Source organism: Lepidochelys kempii, chromosome 2 (assembly GCF_965140285.1).
Source record: "Lepidochelys kempii isolate rLepKem1 chromosome 2, rLepKem1.hap1, whole genome shotgun sequence".
NCBI classification, from domain to species: Eukaryota; Metazoa; Chordata; order Testudines; family Cheloniidae; genus Lepidochelys; species Lepidochelys kempii.
In genome coordinates, this window is record NC_136381.1 from 43,097,798 (window position 1) to 43,119,833 (window position 22,036).

General features: G+C 45.0%; 2 protein-coding genes across 14 annotated transcripts in view; both read left to right on the top strand.

Annotated features, from left to right (window-relative positions):
- The window catches only part of TP53INP1 (tumor protein p53 inducible nuclear protein 1), a 62,083-nt gene extending 57,198 nt beyond the window's left edge, over nucleotides 1-4,885 (top strand). For 9 of the 10 annotated variants that reach the window (XM_073330544.2, XM_078851477.1, XM_073330545.2 and 6 more), the window contains one exon: nucleotides 261-4,885. In XM_073330544.2, coding sequence (XP_073186645.1) covers nucleotides 261-510 — 250 coding nt within the window. In that variant the 3' untranslated portion in view covers nucleotides 511-4,885. The remainder of the gene's footprint in view (nucleotides 1-260) is intronic. The other variant, XM_073330552.2, reaches the window with a different exon arrangement.
- Nucleotides 4,886-7,253: 2,368 nt separating this feature from the next.
- Nucleotides 7,254-22,036, top strand: part of CCNE2 (cyclin E2) — a 30,128-nt gene continuing 15,345 nt past the window's right edge. Inside the window, exons 1-4 of one of the 4 annotated variants that reach the window (XM_073330540.2) lie at nucleotides 7,254-7,455; nucleotides 20,035-20,073; nucleotides 20,166-20,295; nucleotides 20,510-20,566. In XM_073330540.2, coding sequence (XP_073186641.1) covers nucleotides 7,436-7,455; nucleotides 20,035-20,073; nucleotides 20,166-20,295; nucleotides 20,510-20,566 — 246 coding nt within the window. In that variant the 5' untranslated portion in view covers nucleotides 7,254-7,435. Of the gene's footprint in view, nucleotides 7,456-18,008; nucleotides 18,084-20,034; nucleotides 20,074-20,165; nucleotides 20,296-20,509; nucleotides 20,567-22,036 lie in introns of those variants that run through there. The other 3 variants (XM_073330543.1, XM_073330542.2, XM_073330541.1) reach the window with 3 other exon arrangements.

The window sequence follows — 22,036 nt, forward strand, 5'->3', positions numbered from 1 at the left end:
AAGTTCTCCAAGCAGCATTTTTCTTATTTTGCCTTTTTCTTATTTTGCCTATCTGTACATTTCTATTATTGATAGAAATATTTTTGTGTGTGCGCACATGATGAAATTGATGTTTAGTGACATTTACTGACACAAAACTAATCCTTCCAAGCCTATCTATATTCATTCAGCTAGAAGAAAATATATTCCTTTAATAAACTTATCTAGATCTCAAAGTGCTAGCTGAACTGTAACCGTAACATTTGTGTATTAAATTTTAGAATGGAAGCGCGAAATGAAATGGGGCAGCATATTCATTGCTACGTTGCCACTCTTGCCGCTCACTCAAGTTTTCTGGAACAAACCAAGAGTTTTCGTCCAACTCAGTGGATAAAAGAACATAATGAAAGACCCCATCTCAACAGAAACAGTCTCCGTCGCCAAAATCTTACCAGGGATTGCCACTCTCGGCAAATCAAGCACAATGGATTGTTTGTTCACCAGCCTTGCCAGCGTCAGTACAATTACTGAAGGCTTTTGAGGTTTTAATCCTATCGGTTAATTGTTCTTAGCTTGCTCTTGTTTTAATGTGTAGATAATGAAGGTGTGATCAATCTGAAGCTGACCATCAATCATTTGAACACAATCGTGACTAGTGTTACATTAGTTTGAAACCACATTTACATATAGTGTATCAAAAAATGCCTTGCTATAGGTCCTAAATGGTTATCTTGAATATTTCAGTGTCTTGGAAATGTGTGTGAGTGTGGTTTTTAACTTTACTACGATGTATGGATGGGTTTTTAAAGAAAATTCTAACAAAGATGGAACATGCATTCTTCAGTCATATGAAGTTACAAAATTATTGGGGTCAGCCATATACTTTAATAACTAGTGCTTTTGACAGCTTTGCATGTCTGTATATACTGTGTACACAGTTATACTCTAACATAAGCATTAAAATGCTATAGTTGCCAATGGATTTGGAGTAGATGTCACTAAACTCTTATTGAAAGAAGGATAACTCTAGATTTAATCTAAATTCAGGGGTGAAAGTAAGTTAGAGGATTTACCAGTATGCCGGAGTCCTGAGCAGGGGGCGTGGCCTCAACTGGAAGGGGCGTGGCCTTAAGTCCCCAGGCGATTTAAAGGGCCAGGGCTCCAGCTGCGGTAGTGGCGGCTGGGAGCCCAGGGCCCTTTAAATCACCCCTGAGCTACCAGCTGCAGAGGTGGCTGGGAGCCCCGGGGCTCGGGGGCAATTTAAAGGGCCCAGGGCTCCAGCTGCCACTACCGCAAGGGAGCCCCAGGCCCTTTAAATCACTGAGGAGCCCTGGGGGCTCCCGGCTGCCACCGCTACCCCGGGGCTCTGGGCTCTGGCAGAGCTTTAAAGGGCCTGGGGCTCCACTGTGGTAGCAGCTGCCGGAGCCCCAAGCCCTTTAAATCCCCGCCTGAGCCCTGCTGTCCAAGCCCTGGGGTAGCGGTGGCCGGGCTCCATCGGGGATTTAAAGGGCCCCGGGGCTCCAGCCGCCGCTACTGCCCAGGCCCTTTAAATCTCCACCGGAGCCCCACCGCCGCTACCCCAGGGCTTTGGCAGCAGGGCTCTGGCGGGGATTTGAAGGGCCCCGGGGCAGTAGCGGTGGCTGGCACTCTGGGGCCCTTTAAATCCCTGCCAGAGCCCTGCCGCCGCTACCCCAGGGCTCGGGCAGCAGGGCTCAGGTGGGGATTTAAAGGGGCCCCAAGGCAGTAGCGGCAGCTGGAGCTCCAGGGCCCTGCCGCCACTACCCCAGGGCTTTAAATTGCCCTCTGGGAAAGCTGGTCCTGGTACAGCGCACTGGCTCCTACTGGTACACCGTACCAGGGTGTACCAGCTTACTTTCACCTCTGTCTAAATTAGACATTATCTGCTTGCATTAAACAAACCAGTTTAATTACGGTTGTCAGGTACTTCATATAAGCAGCAGAAGAGAGTAAAATGTCCACCTGATAATACTGGAATAAGATGTGGCACAAATGTTACAGGTATTTGGAGAGGGACAAACTTTATGCCTTATATGGAGTGAAATGAAAAGTAGACCTATGGGTTATTAAATATAGACACTTAACCCAAAGATTCCATCAGTATTTTAGATCATGCAACCTTTGCTCTCTTCCCCCCCACCCCTTTTTTCTTCTTCTTTTTCCTTTGGGGAGAGGATGCATCCATTACATAGCTCCCAAAACTTGGTTTAGTTTATCTGTAGTCTGAACCAAGGAGAAAAGGCTAGACTGACTGTCTTCTGTAATAGGTCCATCTGCAGCTGAAACACCTTCTGCAGAACCTATTCTGGTGGATGGTGAGTACAGGTGGGCTTCCGAGCTGCTGATACTGCCTCGAATTGATCAAGTGATAGATTAGGAATGGCTCACAAACTGCTGGATGGAAAACCTATTTCCAGATGAGGTCTTGCACCCCTCCCAATTCTTTCCCAATGAGAGAATAAAATTGAGGTGGCCATGACTGGAAGTGATGAAAGGCATAACATTATAAATACATTCTAACACTACTAGTCTTCCAGAATTAAACAGTGCTAGGAGAGTATATAAAAGTGAAGATGTAGGAGCTACATTAACAGTGGCTATTTCATTGCTCATGTGGCATAAAAGCAGAAAAATCTTACTTGATGTTAATTTTATAGACTAGTGGGGGAGAGGGGAAAGTACAGAACATTAAACATCCTCTTCAAAAAATATTAAAATCTTGCATGATCTTCTGGAAGAAAGCATGCCTTGAAAGGCAAAGCTACCAAATTTGATAGTGTAGATTCTTCTAGACAGCCACACTACAAAATCAACCATGATAGATAATTCTTGGAAATTTGAGTAAATCAAGGAATGAGTTTGGGGCGGGGAGACTAGTGAAACTTTACTCTTTCTCTTTTGTTTCCAGTGCTTCATCTGTGATCACTGCTTTTCCTGTATTTGCTGCTAAGGCATATAAATGTTAGTCACATTCAACAGTGTCTTCCTGCTGAAATCATGTGGAAAAGCCTCAGCACTATAAAACGTGTATATGGGTGGCTTTAATTTTTGTGTTTAGATGAGACCAATAATGCTTAAGAATTATTTCAAACCTATGAAATGTTCTTTGAAATATGACCAAATGTTTCAATTTTGCTGATACAAAAACCTAATGCCTTGTAGTAATCTTGCAGTATGAGTAGCACTGCATATAATATATGCAGGCTGAACTCTTGTGGAGCGAATCTTCCTAATCCTGTAGCAAATAGCCTTCTGGTCCCCAATTCCGTTCAAATACTCCATTTTTTTCTGGTTTTAGTTAGCAGTTTAACTGCCATGTGTATCTATAAATGTAGCACTATCTACATTGCTTTTGTGTGTACTCCTGTCATCTTACTGGGATATATCCCTAGAAGTGTTGGGAGGTCATCTAGTCTAGCCCCCTGCACTTAGGCTGGATCACATTTATAGACCATTCCTGAAAGCTGTTTAGTCTAACCTGTTCTTTGAAACTTCCAGGGATATGGAACATAGGTTTTGCTTTGAGTGATTATGTATGAGTCTAAGTGCTTAATGCTAGTTCAGAATGTAGACGATTTTTGTTGGTGTTCTTACCTCTTCTTTTTTTAGTGATGCATATCCATATATATACACAGTGATATTTTCCTCTGGGCTAGAAACTCTCAATTATTTATCCAAGAATAATTTTGTAGATTCACCAGTCTCGTATTCCTAGAGTCTCTCTCATTTGCTCACGGAGATCTTAATTTTGCTTCCGGTATGATACCTTTTCATTTCCACTTTTCCTCTGCCTTTCTTTCATCTCCTCCCCGCGCACACACACATACATATGTGTACACACACACACACTTTTCAGCTCAGGAGACTCCTTGCTTTAATTTTTCTCTTCCTAAATAACTGCTTTCCTTCAGCTTTAATTTTCCTAAAGTTAAATGAAGGAAGATGGAATCTCCACCTCTCAGAATTAAAAGGGTTTTGTAATCCTTTAATTTTTTAGTGGAGGGGAAGTGCATGGCTCCCAAGCATTAGAATTGGAGCCTCCTTTTTTCAGTTGGCAAGTAAAAGCAATTTTAGACTGCTCCTAAAAAGTGGGAGATACTAATCTTTTTTTTTTTTTTTTTATACTATATTACTGGATAACTTTCTAGTGATGAAATCCTATATCTTTCAGGATATAAACTTTTTTGTTGCACAAAAGCTGTGCCTCTCAATTCTTAATATTGGAAACCATGCTATATTGTATGAAATATATACAGTACTTCATCAGTGACTTTTTTTTTTTGTTAATTTTGTCTTGCATATTTATGTTACTAGTTCTATTTTGTGCCTGGAGTTCTTGGGCAGTTTTTTTGTTGTTGTTCTCTAGTAGTGTGTGAGTTGTATGGCTTTTTATACGGTTTTTGAACAGTAGTAAAACATATTGTTTGTTGTAAAAGTGGAGGCCTTGCACTGTCTCAGATGCTGATTCATTAATTTTGTTGAAACTGTGTTTCCGTATGTATCGGTCAATAGACAGATGTGTTGTAAACAAACCTGTGCCTTCTAGGTTTAACTTGTACACAGCAAACTTGAAAATTCAAAAGGGACATTTCAGTTAAGATAAATACTGTACATCAGTCTATGCATATATGGCAGCTGCTTTCTGGAGCCACTTTCTCTACTTGTAGCAGTTCTTTTGATATCAAAGGTTGTCTGGCTCTTAGTTTGAATAGGCAGTTTGATACAAGCTGAACAACAACAAAATACAGCACTTTGCCAAAAAGTAGCATTGCTTAAACAATGTGTATTTAATAACACAACTTCCTGTATTTTGGTTTCATGGTGCATCTTGCACTTCATGAAGAAACATATGATCTTAACAATCAATAAAAATTGGCCTGTTATTAAAGTGGCTTGTCTGAATCTTTTTTCCATACTATAGTTAAATTCCAAATGTTTGAGCTCTAATTTTGGACACTGTATATAAATACAATTATCACTACAAAATGACCTTTGTAGTTCAAAATTCTCTCTGTTCTGGGGGTATAATTGCTCTTCCAGCAGCTGTGAAACAAATTGTGCTCTTGGTATCCATAAGTGGGAATGGCAAAGGGTAAACAAAGTTCCAATTCTAACAATTGCAGGCTCAACTTCCTTTTGCTTATTTTAGTGGCTACACTGTCAGCTCAAGCCGACGTCAAATCAATACTAAATATCTGTGAGGATTCTACCTTTCCAATGAAGGAAAAAACGAGGGGTACTGGTGGCATCTTAGAGACTAACAAATTTATTTGGGCATAAGTTTTTGTGGGCTAAACCCACTTCATCAGATGCATGGAGTGGAAAATACAGTAGGAAGATAGATACATAGTACATGAAAAGATGGGGGTTGCCTTACCAACCCTCATCTTTGTGTGTGTATAATTAATTAATTATTATTATTATTATTATTTATTAATTAATTAATTATACACACACAAAGATGAGGGTTGGTAAGGCAACCCCCATCTTTTCATGTACTATGTATCTATCTTCCTACTGTATTTTCCACTCCATGCATCTGATGAAGTGGGTTTTAGCCCACGAAAGCTTATGCCCAAATAAATTTGTTAGTCTCTAAGGTACTACAACTACTCCTCGTTGTTTTTGCTGACAGAGAACAAACACGGCTACCACTCTGATACCTTTCCAATGATGCATGGCCCAACCTTCCTTATAAGGGGTGTCTGCCTCCAACTGTTTGCCAAATTACCATACAAAAGCCACAGAATCTTGGTCCAAGTGAGGATTCTGAGATGCTGTTAAGGATACAGGAAGGTATGGCCTGTACTAGGAAAATGACCCATTGCTGCTGGATACAGTAAGCAATGGTCTTGTCTCTGATAGCAAAATGTTCAAAAACATCCCACTGGTTTAACTTCACCTACCAGTATTTGCCCTGGGAACTCTGGTCTAGACATCCCACTGGCTGCTGGCAGTTTTGAACACAATACTGATTAGACTTGCTTCATATAGGACTAGCTGATGTTCTTAACATTTGCTGAGTGTCTTCTGCTAATGTTAACATCAGTGGCATTGAACCCTAGTGGAGATGGGGCCTATGAGTGTCTCTCCTTTGCCCCCTCCCTTCACCTGATATTGAAAATGGTTTAACTGCTGCTGTAGATGGGTACTGTAAATAGCTTTCTCCCACTACATCAAGCATCATCAAAATATTGTTCTACTAGGTCCTTATTACACATAATGGTGCTAAAAGTCTTGTACTCCTTTCAGTGGCAATTTAAACCACTTTCAGTACCAATAAGAAGAGTTTTGGGGGGTGGGGAAGGGCAGGGGAGAGAATTGCTAACACTCATTGTCAGCAATGAGCTCCTTATGTGGATGGTCACATATAGCTGAACATACATATTATACATATTTCATGGCATATCACCTTGGGCAGTGCCCTAGCCAAATAACATAGACTTGGTGACCCTGTAATGGGAAGAGATAATTTGCAGATACGAGTCAAACACTTCATTTAAAGAGGGGTTGTCTGGGAAGCCAAGGTAGAGGGTATGCTGCCTCTGTAAGGGAGTCTTCACTAGACTTTTATCTAGAGTTAGTTGACAGTTAATTTGTGGTATCTAATTGCTTTGTGAAAGCAAGTGTAGACACTTCACATGCTCACTGGGCCCCATAAGTGAGCACTAGCCTTTACCTTGAGTTAACTGGCAATCTGCTAATCCAAGGGTAGAGTGACCCCATCTGCCTGTAAAATAGATTTATCAATACATTTCTGAATGTTGACACCTGAAAGCACTTATTCATTGAAATCAATTATAAAAGTTCATTACATTATAGGGCTTCAAAGTTAATGTAAATTTGAGTGTTGCTACTTACTTGAGTCCTATCCCCACACACAATCTCTTGTCTTGTGTTGACATCTAATTTAGATTATGCTCGTGTTAGGTTTACCCTATACCCACAATCGGTCAGCCAATCTATCAGGTGCTAACAGCGCTGCTCTGTAGCATGGAGCCAGGCTAGCTCTGTTTGAGTGCTGCTAGTCCTCCAATGCCTTCCCATATTTCCTCCTGTGTGCCCAGAAAGAACAGATAAGGTCTCCCCCCAGTTTTCTGAGCGGGAAAAAAAATACATAGAGCTGCTCAACTTACTGCAGTGGAAAGAATAATGGTAGGATCCACCTGGATGTGCCATACATGAATGAGTGCATTACTAGTGTGAATACAGCCGTGTGTTATTTTCACAGTGTAGCCACTTGCACTTGAGCTAGGTAAATGCAAGGGAAGTAACTTGAATTATCTCTGCAGTGAAGATACTCACCGTTAATCTGTTCCCAGGGAAGACAGCAACCTCTCTGGAATTACGGGATTTCCTGCACTTTCTTCTGCACGAGTTGTACTAGTCCCTGTCAGAGATGGGATCGTGACTAGCTGGACCACTGCTCTGACCCAATATGATCATTCCTATGAACAGGTATGTTTTACCTGTTGTATTGTTCAATAAAGTGTAAACTTCAAAAAGCCCAGTTCTGTGATTTGTGACTGTGTAATTCTTATGTATGAAAAAAATCAGTGGAGTGTTTTTTTTATTTTCCAAGTAACTCAAAAATGGTCAAACTGAATTTCCAGGGGAAAAAAAAATCATGCATTTGCTGAGAGAGTACAATGTTGAAGTTTTCATTCCCAAAGGAAAAAACATATAGAGGGTTATGAGCTTAGGAAAACAAGGAGCTATATAATGAGGCCTGTCTACAAGGAAAGTTTTTTACCAGTTATACAGGTACAATTATACCCATGTAGTTAAACTGCTATAGCTATGCTGGTATAGCTCCTCATATGGACACTTTTTCTGGAATAAGAGTAGGGTTTTTGTTTCCAGTTTGGCTTAAACTCCTTCCAAAGTAAACAGAAAAAAGCCTTTCTTATACCAGAATAAAAGTGTCCATAATTGTATCTGTTTAAATTAACACCTCAGCTTATACCAATATAACTTTTCTTTGTAGGCAAGCCCATAGCTATTGATATAGCTCTAATCACCATAGTATCATTTGAATTACACCTCTTCAGTGGTTAAAACTGTAATGGATCCCTAATCATTATATTTTCTGATTCAGCCGTGCAGTGTATGCTTTCTTATAGTGTAGTTTTAGTACATATTCTTAACCCACCTCCATTTTCACACTTCATCATCCAATGACACATGCAAATGAGAGTCAAGGTTTCTGTGTGTGTCTCTCTCTCTATATATATATATGAGAATGAGTCATTTCTATCATAGGAAAAGTCATGCTAGGACATGTTCGCAACACCATTGTCCCCTTGACATCCTTAAAACACAATTTAACCTTTCAGAATAGAGGAGACTGAACACAGGCTGAGAAATGTGAATTAATAAAACTCAGTTTTGATAGTATGCCGATTAAGGGAAGGGCACCATCTCATCCTACCACCATAAGGCCCTATCTACAGTATACACCTGGCCTAAATGTGATAGTCACTTAGCCATCCTATAGCAAGGATCAGGACTGGTGAGGAAATTCCCCTATTCTAGTGGCAAGACGGTTGAGGACATGGTGTGAATTGGAGAGCTGCTCAACAACCCTCTTCCGAGCCCCACTGAGAGAAGAAACCAGTGGCTGGAGGGAAATGGGGAGCTGTTTAAAAACCCAGTCACATTAAGAGATTGTGGGAGCAGAGATCGACTCAACAGTCCACTGAACCACGATGGGAAGTGGTCACAGGGGCCCGTGTAGCGGATACCTTCTCAACTACTCTGTGGTCCTATAGAGAGACGCAGCCACAAAGAGTGGACTGCTGGTAGTAATCTTTTTTCCAGTTCCATTGCTGACCCATACCATGGCTCTAGTGTTCCCTGAGCTTTTGTACTGTGGTGCCAAACATGGTTATGATGTGCTGAGTTTGGTCTACGGTGAGCCCTGTCTATTCCAAGTACACTTCCTAAAATGTTTCCATCATTGCTAACAATAGTTCAGTCCCACAAAAATTAAGCAACAATGGGAGTCCTAGTGTAGGGTGGGCAAGGGCTGTTGTCACCAATTTAATCATTGTTTTACCTAATCCTGCTCAGATCAGGTCTTAACAACATTGTTGTTAAAAGGCCTGCAGCAGCTAGTAGAGCTGAACCAGTGTTAGCAACAGAGGATTTTTTGAAAAATGTCTTTTAAATATAAACAATGGATCACTGGCTGCCAACAGCCTTTATAATGCTGTTAGTTACACCATGGGGTTAGAAACCATGGCAGTAATAAACAACCCATGTAAGCCAGGACTCAGGGATGTTCGAACTAGGAGTGCTGGGACTGCAGCAACACCCCCTAGCTTGAAGTGGTTTCCATCACATACAGGGTTTACAGTTTTGTTCAATGGCTCTCAGCACTCCACCCCCGTAAAAAAATTGTTCCAACACCACTGCCAGGGCTGTCTGTCTGCTGGTCTCTTTCTCCAATATATTTTGCATCATGTAACTGCTCTGGTGTCCTTAATGTAGGTGCACTGCATTGGAGTAAGCTGTGACTTACTCCAGTTTGAAATGCATAAGCTACTCGTACAGTGCCTCTATGCTAGAGGTTTGTATTGGTGTAAGTACAGGGTGCAAAAATAAACCTGACCCAGGGTAGGAAGGGCCTCAGGCTCCCAATGTTGCTAACACCAGTGGGCCATTTTTTGACATTTCCCCTAGTTTAAACAGAGATGGAGGTATTGTGAAAATCTCCCACTGTTGTCCAACAGTAGTGCATTTCCAATGGTGGGAGTGCTAATCTAGACTGGTCACTGGCAGTTTTATCACCCTATTGTCTAGAGCAGCAGGCAGAATGCCTGAGCTGTCTATACTACAACTTCCATCATGGCTTCAACTGGAGGATCTGCACCAATGGCAATTTACAGTTATTAAGCTAACTGTTCAACATTAAAATAAAACCACCCACAGTTGTGTCTAGCATTGTTCTGCTTCCATGGCTGGCAAACATATAAAATTGTCTACTGTAGATATTCTCATTGTGGAAAGGGCCCACATTTACAACCCTTTGTTGCAATATTAGCTTTAGCCTTTTTGAACTAGTATCAGTGAGGCACCTATTGTTTTTTTGAGGTTGCTGAATTATATAAAACATATTACTTGCGGGTTGTATGGCACTTTACCAGTACATCTCAATGGCATGTGAATTCTGCCTTCGAATTTTACTATTAGCACTTACAATTTATCATTAACCATTTAAATATTGCTCCTCTTACAAAGCATAAATAGTAATAAAGATTGGAAAATAATCCTTAAGAACACGTTTTCCTCCATTTGGCAAAACTGTGGCTTGTTACTGTGTACTAATTGCAGTTCTGACGCGATCAGCTCCAAATCTGGTTCCTGATCATAAAGAAACATAAGACTTAATTTGTAAAATAGTTGCTTTCCTTCCCCCCATCTTCTTTCCTTTAACAATCTCACCGTCTGATATTGCATTTTGTTTTATTTAGATTGTACATTCCTTTTTGTCTGTAAGGAATTGTGCACTGAACTGGCACTATGTAAATTATGTTGAACATTCAGATGTCCCTTTACATGTTGAAAGTTTTGTACATACGCTAACTAATCCTTTACCATCTCTGGGAGGCAGAAGCTGTATCCTTATGTTATGGATGGGGAACATGAGGCAGAGAGACATTGTAGCTTGTCCAAGTTCACATAGCCAGGAATGGAATTCAGAACTCCTGACTCCCAGTCCTGGGCAGTACCACAAAACAAGGCTACCTCCCAAAACATGGCCTTCTCATTGTTACACCACACAAAGAGAAGTCCCAGCAGTAAGTATAACTAAAAATATGACTTCAGTGTAAAGGAGAATTTAGCTGACTGCTACAAGACTCACATTTTTCCTATGATGGGTCTTCTCAGAGACCTCCTTTTGGGAGGAGAAAACAGAGCAGCTGGGCATCTTTGCTGGTTACCAGGGTTTGTGGCACTTGGAAGATGGGAGCGGGCCAGCTGCCACACACTTTGTGGATGAGGAGATGGGTCTGAAACCTGGGAAGAAAGAATCGGGGTCTGTCCACACTTAAAATGCTACAGTGCTGCTGCTGCAGCTGCATCACTGTAGCTCTTCAATGTAGACGCTACGTATGCTGGCAGGAGGGGTTCATAATAATTCTTCCATTGACCTAGCACTGTCTCAAGCAGGGGTTAGGTTGGTATAGCTTCATCTCTCATGGGTGTGGATTTTTCTCACCCCAAGAGATGTAGCCAATACCATGGAAGTTCCTAGTGTAGACCAGGCCTCAGAGTGGGCAGACAAACCTCAACATATGCTACTTGCATTAAATTCATGGGGTAGCCATAACGTTACCACTGAACACGGCCTAAAATGACCAAATTCCAGATTTAACTTGAAGCTGTAACCCCAGAAATTAAATTTTGCATTTCAAAGCTGAAAGTCTGTTAGACAATAATTTACACATCGCATAGAAACAGAGAAAGGCAGAGTAGTGGGTATTTGCAATTCTGCTTTAACCACCCCTCTCTGATCAGGGCCAGTTCAAGCAAATCCATGGGTTTCTGCATAGTAATCTGATTGCCCTCCAAGGTCCAGGGAGCAACATCCTCCACCCCATTTGATCCACATTCCTTTCCCATGCCAGCGGTGTGGGCAGAAGTGTAGACCTATAGGGGTTGGATAATAGGGAATCTGTCTAGAACTGCTGCATGTGTTTGTGGAGTGAGTATGGGAAATAGTGGATGGGGGCTTCCTATGTTAAAGTTGGTGAGAGGAAATCTGCATTGTGTCCCAGCCATGGCCAAGATAAGGAGGAGGGCATGTAGAGAAATTTAGATTCTTTGGGGCTCAAATTATTATCACTTTGAAGCTTACAGCCAGCACTGACTATATCATACAGCACGACACAGAGAAGTGTAAGCAGTGAACGTTAAACTAACTTCAACCTGCCTTTGTAGGAAAAAAACCCCAAGAGACAAGGGTCCTCTACAGCTGCAGGTTTGATAGCATTGTCTGAATCAGCCTGGTCTCTCATCAGTCAGGAACCAGACACATCTTCGTATAATTCCCAGCTCAGAGGACCTAGCGTGTTGGCAGTGACAAGAAACCCAGTGCTAGAGCAAGTCCCTTGACGTCTAACTCACTTTCCCCCCCTCTATGAAATGGATATAGTATTCTACCTGCTTCATAGGGGTGATGTGGGAATTAGTTATATATTTATAAAGTATTTTGATCATGAAAAGCATTCAGTATTTTATTTTTATGTTCCTATTTTCAGTGGCTTAGAATGTACTCCCCAAACTACTACTTGAACTGAAATTCCTCATGCTTAGTCACAGCTCAGAGGTGAATTTGTGCTAGAAAATTTGAAGACAATCAGTCCTCTCTTTTCTGAGTGTCAGTGTGAGACCATATGCGGTGTTAGGTAAGGAGAGGGTTAATACACTATTATTAACAGGTGTTGCTCCTCAGTGTAGGGATTGCAGAGGAACCCTTTCAGGAGGGATATAGAAATGGGTGCCTCCTTAATAGGCTGAGGAGCAACTGAGAATAACAAGGATAGGGTCGTGGTTGGGGGAGCCATTAACTTTTTTAGTATTGAAGGCAAAAGACCAGGTTTTCAGCCACATAGAGACAAGGGTAAGACTATCTGACAGAGCAACTTCTTCCAATGTAATTGAGACTAGAAGCAAAAGAAACTGGTTTTCCCCTAGGGTAGGACTACTGAGTGTTTCCATCATGAGTAAAGGTCAATGGATCCAAATGTATCTATCTAGACAAAGAAGAAAGGTGATACTATTGAGAATCAAAGAAATATGGCTCTTTGGTTTGACTTATGAAGCCATATTGCCTTTCATGTGTTAAGTCTGGCTGAACTAAAACTAATGTGTTAAAGGCAGTGTCCTTTGTGTATCATAGACTGTTAAAATGTATTAGTTGGTATGTTAACGTGTGCTAATGTTCATAGAATCATAGAATCATAGAATATCAGGGTTGGAAGGGACCCCAGAAGGTCATCTAGTCCAACCCCCTGCTCAAAGCAGGACCAATTCCCAGTTAAATCATCCCAGCCAGGGCTTTGTCAAGCCTGACCTTAAAAACCTCTAAGGAAGGAGATTCTACCACCTCCCTAGGTAACGCATTCCAGTGTTTCACCACCCTCTTAGTGAAAAAGTTTTTCCTAATATCCAATCTAAACCTCCCCCACTGCAACTTGAGACCATTACTCTTCGTTCTGTCATCTGCTACCATTGAGAACAGTCTAGAGCCATCCTCTTTGGAACCCCCTTTCAGGTAGTTGAAAGCAGCTATCAAATCCCCCCTCATTCTTCTCTTCTGCAGGCTAAACAATCCCAGCTCCCTCAGCCTCTCCTCATAACTCATGTGTTCCAGTCCCCTAATCATTTTTGTTGCCCTTCGCTGGACTCTCTCCAATTTATCCACATCCTTCTTGAAGTGTGGGGCCCAAAACTGGACACAGTACTCCAGATGAGGCCTCACCAATGTCGAATAGAGGGGAACGATCACGTCCCTCGATCTGCTCGCTATGCCCCTACTTATACATCCCAAAATGCCATTGGCCTTCTTGGCAACAAGGGCACACTGCTGACTCATATCCAGCTTCTCGTCCACTGTCACCCCTAGGTCCTTTTCTGCAGAACTGCTGCCTAGCCATTCGGTCCCTAGTCTGTAGCTGTGCATTGGGTTCTTCCGTCCTAAGTGCAGGACCCTGCACTTATCCTTATTGAACCTCATCAGATTCCTTTTGGCCCAATCTTCCAATTGGTCTAGGTCCTTCTGTATCCTATCCCTCCCCTCCAGCGTATCTACCACTCCTCCCAGTTTAGTATCATCCGCAAATTTGCTGAGAGTGCAATCCACACCATCCTCCAGATCATTTATGAAGATATTGAATAAAACCGGCCCCAGGACCGACCCCTGGGGCACTCCACTTGATACCGGCTGCCAACTAGACATGGAGCCATTGATCACTACCCGTTGAGCCCGACAATTTAGCCAGCTTTCTACCCACCTTATGGTGCATTCATCCAGCCCATACTTCCTTAACTTGCTGACAAGAATACTATGGGAGACCGTGTCAAAAGCTTTGCTAAAGTCAAGAAACAATACATCCACTGCTTTCCCTTCATCCACAGAACCAGTAATCTCATCATAAAAGGCGATTAGATTAGTCAGGCATGACCTTCCCTTGGTGAATCCATGCTGGCTGTTCCTGATCACTTTCCTCTCATGCAAGTGCTTCAGGATTGATTCTTTGAGGACCTGCTCCATGATTTTTCCAGGGACTGAGGTGAGGCTGACTGGCCTGTAGTTCCCAGGATCTTCCTTCTTCCCTTTTTTAAAGATTGGCACTACATTAGCCTTTTTCCAGTCATCCGGGACTTCCCCGGTTCGCCACGAGTTTTCAAAGATAATGGCCAGTGGCTCTGCAATCACAGCCGCCAATTCCTTCAGCACTCTCGGATGCAACTCGTCCGGCCCCATGGACTTGTGCACGTCCAGCTTTTCTAAATAGTCCCTAACCGCCTCTATCTCCACAGAGGGCTGGCCATCTCTTCCGCATTTATGTTATACAATCCTTGCCAATATCTGTCTGTGCCTATCAGTAGTAAGCACATAGACTGAACACTTATTTTAAAATGATCATTCGTGAAATAATTAACAATGGCATTTTATTTTCTCACTTCTAGTTTTCAAAATTTAACTCCATTGGAATGAATAGTGGGAGTTCACATCACATAGGTTGCTTTTAGGCTACTTACAGATGTGAACAGTAAACACCACATTGTTTTTTCTTTGATTTTACATTTGGAAGTTTTCTCAATCAGAAGGACTAGCAATGTAACTTGTCAAAAAGGAAAGCTTAGATTCTGTGGCAGTTTTGTAGAATTGTGAAAGACATTGGCCTTGGGTATCTATCACATACTACTGTAAGACGTTGTTTATTGTATTGTGGCAGTGGACAGAAATGTAGGCTCTATTGTACTAAACATTGTGCACACAGAATTGAAAGACAGTCCCTGCTCCAAAGAGTTTACTACATGTTGAAATAGTCTGTTTGCCAATGAATCTATTATAACATCTTAACCTTTGATATAATATACTGTTTTTTATTGCTCTTTGAAATGGAAAAATAAAGGAATAAAAAGTACATATATTTGTACTTTTTGTCATGCCTTTAGGATATCAGAAAATGGTGTGTAATTTTGTTATGTGATATTACATTGTGTGTGTGTGTGTGGTGGGATGGGGAGAGAATGGAAGGAGGAAGAACAGAAGTGTTTAGAGAGGTGAGGGGAAGGAGACAACAATACATAGGAAGGGGGTGTCTGAGGCCTTGTCTATGCACAGAGCTCGCACCATTTTAACCAAAATTGTTTTAAAAATGTATTTATTTAAATCAGTATGCCCTCTGTACACCATGCTTGAATAGACTTATTGCTGGCTTATACTGAAATTACTGAATAAAGGTAAATTGATCTAAACCAGCTGTAAACCAATTTCAGAACATCTGCACAGGAGTTTGCATTGGTTTAACTAAATCTATTTTAAAACAGATTTTAAAATGTGGAAAGTTTTGTGTTTAGACAAGGCCTGAGACACAGAAGGTGGAAGAGAGGGGGACAAGAAAAATACTAGGATAAGAGGACGTTAATTTTTAAGTATTCTCAACTGTGTGTAAAGTTGAATTTCTTTTAATTTTGGGGAGTTCTGGTTGCACTCAAACTTTGTTCTTATCGCTTACATCATCTATCCAAAATCTCTGTGGAATTTAGACCTGAGAGCTCTTTTAAAAATACATTAATGTTTTTTGAAACATTTGGGAACTTTTACATTTTAAATGCCCACCATTCCTACTGAGAGACTTGGGAAAGTCTGCTACATTCAAGAGATACACTGAACTCAAAGTTGCTGCTGCCTTAGGAGTGAGTTGATGTCGAGAGTCATGATGACCAAAAAGAAGGTCCAAATTTAGCCATAGGCTTCTGTCAAATATCATGCGCTTTTATGTCAGATTTCAGAGGAACAGCCGTGTTAGTCTGTATTCGCAAAAAGAAAAGGAGGACTTGTGGCACCTTAGAGACTAACCAATTTATTTGAGCATGAGCTTTCGTGAGCTACAGCTCACTTCATCAGATGTTTACCGTGGAAACTGCAGCAGACTTTATATACACATTTATATATACATATATATACATATATATATATACATATACATCTTTATATATACATATTTCTGTGTGTATATAAAGTCTGCTGCAGTTTCCACGGTAAACATCTGATGAAGTGAGCTGTAGCTCACGAAAGCTCATGCTCAAATAAATTGGTTAGTCTCTAAGGTGCCACAAGTACTCCTTTTCTTTTTATGTCAGAGTAATACAGCACCTGGGTAATGAGAATTAAAGGACCTCAAATGATGCTGAAACATAGTGATGCCAATGCTCCCTCTAATTGAAACTGGGGAGGGGAGAAGGTTCGGGTGAGGGTAAGGCTAAGACCTGCTCCCAGTGTGTAAGCTAGTTTCTCTCTGGTTAAACAGAACACTGCCGGATTTTAAATTCACTGTTATGGGAGCCACGCCGCGCACTGCTCTATGTTTACATTTTGCAGCCAGCTCCACGTTGTCGGCCCTAACTCCCTCCCCATTGGCTCGAGGCTGGCCCTGACTCCGCCCGGGGGTGGAGCTCCGCGCCGGGCTGCGGCGTGTTCTGGCTGTAGGGGGAAGGCGTCGGGTGGGGACAGCTGTGCTGTTCCTTGCTGCACCCCCCGAGCAGGAATCCCGGGCGCATTGCATGGGCCGGGCCGGAGGCGACGGGGAGAGGTGTAGGGAGTTCCTGCTGTGTGTGTGTGTGGGGGGGGGGCTGGGCGTGAGGCTGCTGCTGGCGAATGACCTCCCTTTGGGAGTTGCAGCCGCCTGGCGTGTAGTGTACTGGACTGGGGCAGAGCAGAATTGTATGTAGGTCGGTGCCTCTATGGGAGCATGGGGAACCTGAGATGAGGCTGCATATCCCTGCAGGGATGAGGCTGCTGTGCCCTCCCCTGCCCCTGGGAGCAGCAAGTCGGGGTGCCCTGGGCCATGTTGGGGGCAGGGAAGGCTGTCTAGGTGGGGCCCTGGCTGTGTTGGGGGCAGAGCACATAGGGGTAGGGAAGGCTGCCTAGCAGGTGCCCTGGCTGTGTTGGAGGCAGGGAAGGCTGTCCAGTGGGTGCCCTGGCTGTGGCGGGGGCAGCAGAGCACATGGGGCAGGGAAGGCTGTCCAGTGGGTGCCATGGCCTGCTGGGGGCAGGCAGAGCATATGGGGCAGGGAAGGCTGTTCAGTGGGTGCCCTGGCTGTGTTGGGGGCAGAGCACATAGGGGCAGGGAAGGCTGTCCAGTGGGTGCCCTGGCTGTGTTGGGGGCAGGGAAGGCTGTCCAGTGGGTGCCCTGGCTGTGTTGGGGGCAGCAGAGCACATAGGGGCAGGGAAGGCTGTCCAGTGGGTGCCCTGGCTGTGTTGGGGGCAGGGAAGGCTGTCCAGTGGGTGCCCTGGCTGTGTTGGGGGCAGGGAAGGCTGTCCAGTGGGTGCCATGGCCTGCTGGGGGCAGGCAGAGCATATGGGACAGGGAAGGCTGTTCAGTGGGTGCCCTGGCTGTGTTGGGGGCAGAGCACATAGGGGCAGGGAAGGCTGCCTAGCGGGTGCCCTGGCTGTGGTGGGGGCAGGGAAGGCTGTCCAGTGGGTGCCCTGGCTGTGTTGGGGGCAGGGAAGGCTGTCCAGTGGGTGCCCTGGCCGTGGTGGGGGCAGGCAGAGCACATGAGACAGGGAAGGCTGTCCAAGGGTGCCCTGGCTGCATGGGAGAGGGAGGGTGGGGGACTGTTGATCTCTGGAGGCTTGTCGGACTGCTGGAGAGTGCAGCAGGCTGGGGGTGCCCTGTGCTGCGTGGGGGGTGAGTAAGGCGCGGGTGTTGCAGGGAGGGACGATGACGGGGGGTGATGAGCCGGGACGCACTTGCGCATGCGCAGGGGAGGGCCCGGGCGGCAGTATATAGGGACTTGGCGCCGGCGCCAGCTGAGCAGCAGTGAGCCGGCCGACCGCGGGTGAGGTGCGCCCGGCTGAAGGGTCTGGGGGGCGGGCAGACAGGCTGGCGGGCAATGCATGAGGGGGTGTCCCCGAGCCTGGGGCAGGGCCGGGGCGGGACGCGGCGAGGCGGGGGGGACAGATGGGCCGGGGTGGGGGGACAAGGCGCTGAGGTGCCTGTACCGCCCCCTCCTGCGGGCTGGGGGGCGGCGGGCCCGGGGGTCGGCGGCGGCGCCCCGGCTCTGGAGGGCCCGCTCCGGGGCGATCGGCGGGGACTGGGCCCCGCGCGGTGGCGGGGCCGCGGCGGGTGGCGCGGCGGGATGCCCGCCCGGGCGCTGTTTTGGAGGGAGAGTGGCTGGGGAGAGGTGTCTGGCGGGCGCTCCCCATCCCGCCCCCGGGCGCCCCCTGCGAGCCTCTCTGAGCATGGGGGCCCTGGGCACGCCGGGGGCTGCGCCTCCCTCCGCGGGGTGACGGGGGGGGTGTCGGCTGCAGCCCCCTGCCCCCCAGCCCTGGGGTGACCCCCTTCCGCGCTGGCCCCTGTTGGAGTGGGGGCCGGGGCGCCGGTGCCTGAGGTTTTGGAGGGAGACTGGCTCGGTGCAGGGAGGGAGGGGGGTGGGGAATCCGGCTGGGGCGGCTAATCCAGCCCCTGGCTGGCCCCATTATACCGCCCAGAGAGGGTAAAACGGGGGGGGCGTGTGAGGAGGGGGCTCCCCTCCCCCCGGCTGAGTGACTTAGCGCGGGGTGGCGGGTGCCCGCGGGAGACCCGCATTGCCTCCCACCCGTGAACGGGGCAGGGGAGGCCGTGTGTGGAGTGGGGGTATGTGGAGGGGGGGGTCTCCCTGTGCTTGGGGGCTGGGGGGGGACTGGCTCGGGGTGCAGGGCGTCTGGCTCGGGATCCTGCCCTGCTCCCTCGCTATCCTTGCCCCGCTGGGAGGGTGCAGGCGCACGGGGCGGGGAAGGGGCTGCCTTTTTGGAGGGAGCCTGGCCCCGTGCGGGCGCGGGAGGAAAGTGCCCGCCCGCGTGGACCCCCTGCCCTGTGACATGCGGGGGGATGGGTCCCCGGCAGGTCCCGGGGGTGGAGCGGGGGAGGCCTCACCAGGGGGACGCCCTGAGCCCAGCCCCAGGCCGCTGCCGCCTGCTCTTCCCCGCTCTCTGTAAATTGGCGCGGAACCGGCATTTCAGGGGCCGGAGAAACGCGCAGAGCCGGAGCAGCTCGCAGAGCCCCAGGGGTCAGGGAGCCCTGGCGTCCTGGGTAGAGTCCTCTCAGAGCTGGGGTGGGGAGAGGTGTAGCAGCTCCAGGGGGCCCGGTGTGCAGGGGACAGAAATAGCTAGGCGAGGAAGAGCTGTCTGGTTCTGTACATAAGGTGGGTGAATACACACTACTGCTGTGTGTGTGTATTTTTTGAAATGTATGTCCTATTACACTGTGTTGTATACATTAGATGAGTGTGTATATAATAAAAATAATATGGCAGTGCATATAAAATATATGGTGGTTGTTTAATGTGGGTGTGTATTTATGTATAATAGACCAATATGCTACACTAATACATTGAAGGTGGGGAAGAGGAGATGACTGGGCTTAGTATGCCCTTTCTCTCCTTGCACACGCTGGATTCACTCTCCCACCTAGATGAAGTATCCCCCTATACAAATGCACTGAATTAAATTTGCTATTGGTGTAAATGGGCACATGTATTTTGGAAAACATGGATTTACACTAGTGGTGAATCTGATCATGCATATGTATACCCTATATTGTGTGATTATGTAGATATAAAATACATGCACACTGTATATTTGTACGTATGTGCACACATACTTTGCATTGTGCTCTGATGCCTAATGGTGTAAAGCCAGTGTTGAAATGTGCAGCCCAAAAACCTTGGTGTTGAATCTGAGTTAAGCTCTGTAGTTTGCCCCATATTTCTCCTCTTGGGTCTATGGACTAAGTTCTTGTTCTTTCTGCATTCCAGGAAGGGATCCTACAGCCCAAGGAAGATGTCAAGACGCAGGTAATTTCTGACAGCTTCATAAACCAAACTAGCCTATGTCCCTTTAATAACAGCTGCTCTCTTCATGCTATATACGTTTTTCTCCTCTCCAGTAGTCGTTTGCAAGCCAAGCAGCAGCAGCAGCAGCTGCTACCGCCACCCCCACCCTCCTGTCAGAAAGAGTTTCCACAAGAGCTGCAGGCACCAGAGTCTCTCCAGACCAAGAAGAGGAGAGCAACAGAGGTGAGCAAGGGACTAACTTACCTGGAAATATACAGGATTGGAAGGTTTGTTTCCTATACCTGCTGCTGTAGGGGGACAGGGAAGAATTGTGTTAGTCTTCTCAGTAGAACACATGATTAGGAAGTGGAGCAAGATGGTGGTGGTTTACTCTGCACACTGCTTTATATGACAGTATGGTTGAGGGGCATTGATCAATTAATGTCTTTCTCAACAGGATATCCAGAAAGGAGAAGATGAAAAGGTCATTAAAAGACATCAGTATGAGATTAAGGTAATGCATTCATGCATACAAAACCGATTGGAACTCAATATGGCGGGGGAGGAGTCCTCCCATTTTATATATGCATTTGGCACTGGAAGATGTCAGTTGGGTCGTGAGGGGAAGCTACTATTCTACTGAAGTAGAGAGTATCATTGTTCAGGAGCAGGACTTCTGAGTTGTATGCCCTCCTCTGCCACAGGCCGAAGGCTTATCTATATGTGGAAGGTTATTCTTGAATGAGGTCTGGTGTGGATTTAAAATGGAATTAATTCCAGAGCTTGTCTAAACAAGAATGTTACACTGGTTTAAAACCGCAGCTTAAATTAAACCTATTTAGTTGAATGGGTGAAAAGGCTATGTGGGTGCTCTTATTTCAGTTTAAACCACGTTTATTTTGTGTTTTCTCAAGTCTCTTAGGAATCAGTTTAAAATGAACCAAGATAAGGCACTCTTAAACCAATGCAAGCCCTCTTATTTTAGTTTAACTAAAGCAGATTAAAACAGCACTTTAACTATTGTAGACAAGACCTGACTATGACTTCGGGGAAAGTCAATGTCTTCTGGTTTTTTAAAAGAATGGGAATAATACTTAATTATATCAAAGGAATACGCTGAAGCTAAACATGATGATTGTGAAGTGTTCTGAGAGCTGGAGATGGAAGGTGCTATATAGGTATAAAAGTTACTTTATTAACCAGCTGCAATCAGATAGTTCCATCTCACTAAATAGGTTTGTATGTATGGGATGTGTGCGTTTTTCATATGCAGTATTCTGCAAAATAAACGTGTCCTGGAACAGCTCTGTGGGCTACAGCAAATCTCATCCCATTAGAAATCACTTGCTGACAAACTGGCCACATCTTCCCTTTTTTTTTTTTTTTAAAGGGATTTAGCTCACTTTTAATCTGCTGCCTATATTCCATACAAATTTGATGTCCCCTCACTTTCATTGGTGGAAACTTATCAATAACTGTGTTTATGCCTTCTCATAAGACTAAGCGGTCACCTGATGAACTTAATAGGCAGCAGGTTTAAAACAAACATAAGGTACTTCACACAATGTACAGTCAACCAGTGGAACTCATTGCTAGGGGGTGTTGTGAAGGCCAACAGTATAACTGGATTACAAAAAAATTAGATCCATCAATGGCAATTAGCCAGGATGATCAGGGACACAACCCCATGCTTTGGATGTTGCTGAGCCTCTGGCTGCCGGAAGCTGGGACAGAATGATGGGATAGATCACTTGATATTGCCCTATTCTGTTCATTCACTTCGAAGCATCTGCCACTGGCCACCATCTGAAGACAGGATACTGGGCTAAATGGACCATGGGTCTGACCCACTGTGGCTGTTATGTTTTTAATTAAACAATCATGAAACAAGTTAGAGAGTCAGTTGTACAACAGGAATGACTCCCATATCATTTTAAGGTTTCCTGCATGAATAATTTTATATGTCCCTTGTTTTGGGTCTCCA